Source organism: Emiliania huxleyi, assembly GCF_000372725.1.
Source record: "Emiliania huxleyi CCMP1516 unplaced genomic scaffold EMIHUscaffold_7, whole genome shotgun sequence".
Classification (NCBI taxonomy): Eukaryota; Haptophyta; order Isochrysidales; family Noelaerhabdaceae; genus Emiliania; species Emiliania huxleyi.
Genome location: NW_005196756.1, coordinates 191,738 through 194,797, shown reverse-complemented (window position 1 = coordinate 194,797; position 3,060 = coordinate 191,738). Strand labels below are relative to the sequence as shown.

At 64.4% G+C, this 3,060-nt stretch overlaps 1 protein-coding gene across 1 annotated transcript; it reads right to left on the bottom strand.

Moving 5' to 3' along the window:
- Positions 1 to 854: 854 nt before the first annotated feature.
- On the bottom strand, positions 855 to 1,941 carry EMIHUDRAFT_197758 (hypothetical protein; the record flags this gene model as incomplete). The annotated part of the gene is made up of 3 exons (XM_005761751.1): positions 855 to 956; positions 1,048 to 1,575; positions 1,699 to 1,941. 3 exons carry the CDS (start codon positions 1,939 to 1,941, stop codon positions 855 to 857), a joined length of 873 nt encoding a protein of 290 aa, XP_005761808.1.
- Between the last annotated feature and the right edge of the window lie 1,119 nt (positions 1,942 to 3,060).

The following is a 3,060-nucleotide window of genomic DNA, read 5'->3' as shown; positions in this document are numbered from 1 at the left end:
CGTACTCAGGCCATGGCGCGACATCACTCCCGCGCAGGCACCTCGCGACGGGTCGGCGCACTCGTGCGGCTCAGCCCCGGGGGCGGTCGCGAAGTTTCCGAGAATTTGGGCTGGAAATGCCGCCGCCACGGGTTGGTGGCGCCCTCGGCAGCGGGGCAGCGCCACGCCGCGCACGGTAATTGCGCGACAAACTTTCGACCTCTGTCCCTCGTATTCACCCCAGATTTTGCCCTATCCCGGCTTACCAGGTACCAGGGTTGAGGGTACCGCGAGCGGCGAGCCGCGCCAAGTTAGCTCCATTTCCGACAAGTTCATCCCGCCCGATACGCCGATCTTCGGCCGTCCGGAGGCCCAAGACGGGGCCTGGGACCGGCCAGGTGTGGATTCTCCACGGCGCTGCGGTGTATCTGCGCGCCCATGGAGTTCAGGGGTGCGCCTGAGGCGTGTAGGCTGCGGGGCGCCGCGATAGCGCGGCGCCGACGATTGTGTCGCTCACTGTCACACCGACGGCACGGTCCGCACCGCAACAAGCGCAGAAAGAAGAAGTCAGGGAAATCAAAAGTATGAGCCCGCTGAGGCGCAGTGCTCTTGCAGAGGCGGTTAGTGCATAGTGGTGCACCAACCCCGAGAAACCCGTCGGGTCACTCCTCATGCTCATCGCAAACCCTGTCAGCAGTCTTCCGCCGTCCTCCTCCTCGCCTCGGAATGTACGTAAGAGCCACACATCCTTGTAACAACGAAAAAACTGAAAAGGCACTGCGAGGCATCGCCATCGCGCTGCGCATACATGATACATGTAACCGAATCAGACAGGAAGGCGCCACGTTTTAGCCTCCGAGGTTCAGCCGCCGGCTTCAGCCGCCGGCGTCGGTGGGTGGCTGCAAACGATCCCACATCACCCCCTCGCGCTTGGCGAGAACAAGCATCATGTTCAGCTCGGCGACGTGGTGGCGCACCTGTTGTGTGAGGGGAGGGGGGTTCGAGGTAGTAGGCTGGTGCAGCTCTGGCGGAGGAGATGCACATGCTGAGGGGGGGGGGGGGGGGCACCTCGGCAGTCAACACCTCTCCCGCTAGCGCCAGCTCCGCCACGTAGTCTCGTAGCGCCTCCCCTGCGCTTGCCCGGAAAGCGACGCGGAGCTGGCGCGGCTGCACGCTCACGCACAGCGACGACTCGACGATGCCAGGCACCTCCATGATGAATGCGACGGCTGCAAGGTCCTGCCGCCAGCTGATCCACCCGGGCAAGGGGCGAGCGCCGCCAGCGGCGGCAAGCCCCTCGCCCGCTTGCAGCGCAGTAGCATTTGCCTTCTCTGTCCTCTCAGCCTGATCGCCCCCCGCGTCCTCCGCCACTCCCCGAAACGCGCCCGCCGCGGCGCCTGTCGCGGCGCTTGCCGCGGCTGTGCCCGTCCGCCCCTGAGAGGACGCCTTGCTGCGCACCTCTGCCGCCTTCGCGCGAGCGGCCGATCGCCGATCGGCCGCCGCCTGCTGCGCCTGCTGCGCCTTCAGCAGCGCAGTTCGCGCTGCCTCGAGCCGCTCCCCGGCGGCTCTCACCGCCGCCTCCGCCGCCTCTTCCTCCTTCTCTGCTCTCAGCAGGTGCGCATCCGAAGCAGCTTTCGCTGCCTCCGCCGCCTCAACCTCCGCCGCCGCGGCTGCCGCCGCCTCCGCCTCTCCCTCCGCGTTGGAGTCGTCCAGCGAGACGATGGGCAGAGTGACGGTAAGCACGCGCTTCTTCTTGTCGAACTTGGCGGTCGCCTCGCTGTCACGCACTCGCTGCGCCAGAGGCTGCACGAGGTGGTAGCCCGGGGCTGTTAGCTCGAGCCTGTCCGGCGCGAGTTGGAGGTCCAATTCACCCGCCTTGCGAAGAGAGGGGAGGGAGATGGAGACTAGGAGCAGGTCGCCCTCAGTTCTGGTCGTGGCGTCGGGGGCAACAATTGTGCCCATGAACGCACGGCAGGCGCGGGAGGCCTCACGACAAACACACTATGAAAAGAATTAAAAAAGCGGGCGGCAAGCACCACTTGATTTGTGGAGGAGAGGCAGAGACAGCAAGGAACGCATCACTCCCTACAGGCCATACAGTTAGGAAGAAGAACTCAGTCCTGGGCAGCGGGCGGCGGGCACTTGCGACACCGTACCCTCGGTGCCGGGGCCGCCTCCGTCGCGGCTGCCCTGCCGCTCCACACGTTGTGCGAATTTGCCGCTCGTCCCACATGTTGCCGCCAGAGCCGCTGGCACGGGCGCAGGACCTCGCAATCGTGCTGCTCGAGCTGTGCGTTGGCCTCGCTTCGTTCACCGGTTGCATGGTCGCCGTGGACAAGCTCTTCCTCTTCTACTCAACCATCTTCTACAAGGCAATGGCCTTCCTCAGCCCAGACCGGTACGAGCCGACGCGGCGGTACCCCTGCGCGCTCAAGCGGAACGCAAAGCACCCGCGCGTGCTGGTGCAGCTGCCGATGTTCAACGAAACGCACGTAGCGGCAAGGATCATCGAGTATGCGTGCAAGGGTGGCGACCGGCTCGGCTGGAAGGGGGCTTTTGTCGCCTTTGGCAATACCGAGCGGGCGCTGCTCGACTTAGTGTTAGGGCATGCTGCATTGGCCGCGGCCGGGGGGGGGGGGGGGGGGAAGGGGGGGGGGGGGGAAGCCAAAAATTCAAAAGCGGAGGCGGCCGCCGCGAAAAAAAAGGGGGAAGAAAATGAGGGGGAAGCGGAAGCCGGGGCCCCTTTTAAGGCCCCCTACGAAAAGGGGGACTCCCGGTTCCCGCGGGAAAAAAAATGCAACCTGCGTTTGCCCCACTTCAAAAACTTTGGGGGTTTCTGGAACGGGGTCCCCAAAATTTTTCGGAAGGGCGCGGACCCTCTGAATAAAAAAATTTTGCAACCCGCAAGCTTTAATCCTCCGGGATGAGGTCCCCTGGACCCCCAAAAAATGGGACGGGATTGCAAAAGCAACCCTTGTTTTCCCTCCCTCCCCCCCCCGTGGGGTGCGCAAACGGGAAACAACATCCCGGAGGGGGACCCCCGCCATTTTGCCCGGGAGTAAAGGCATTTCCGTTCTTAAA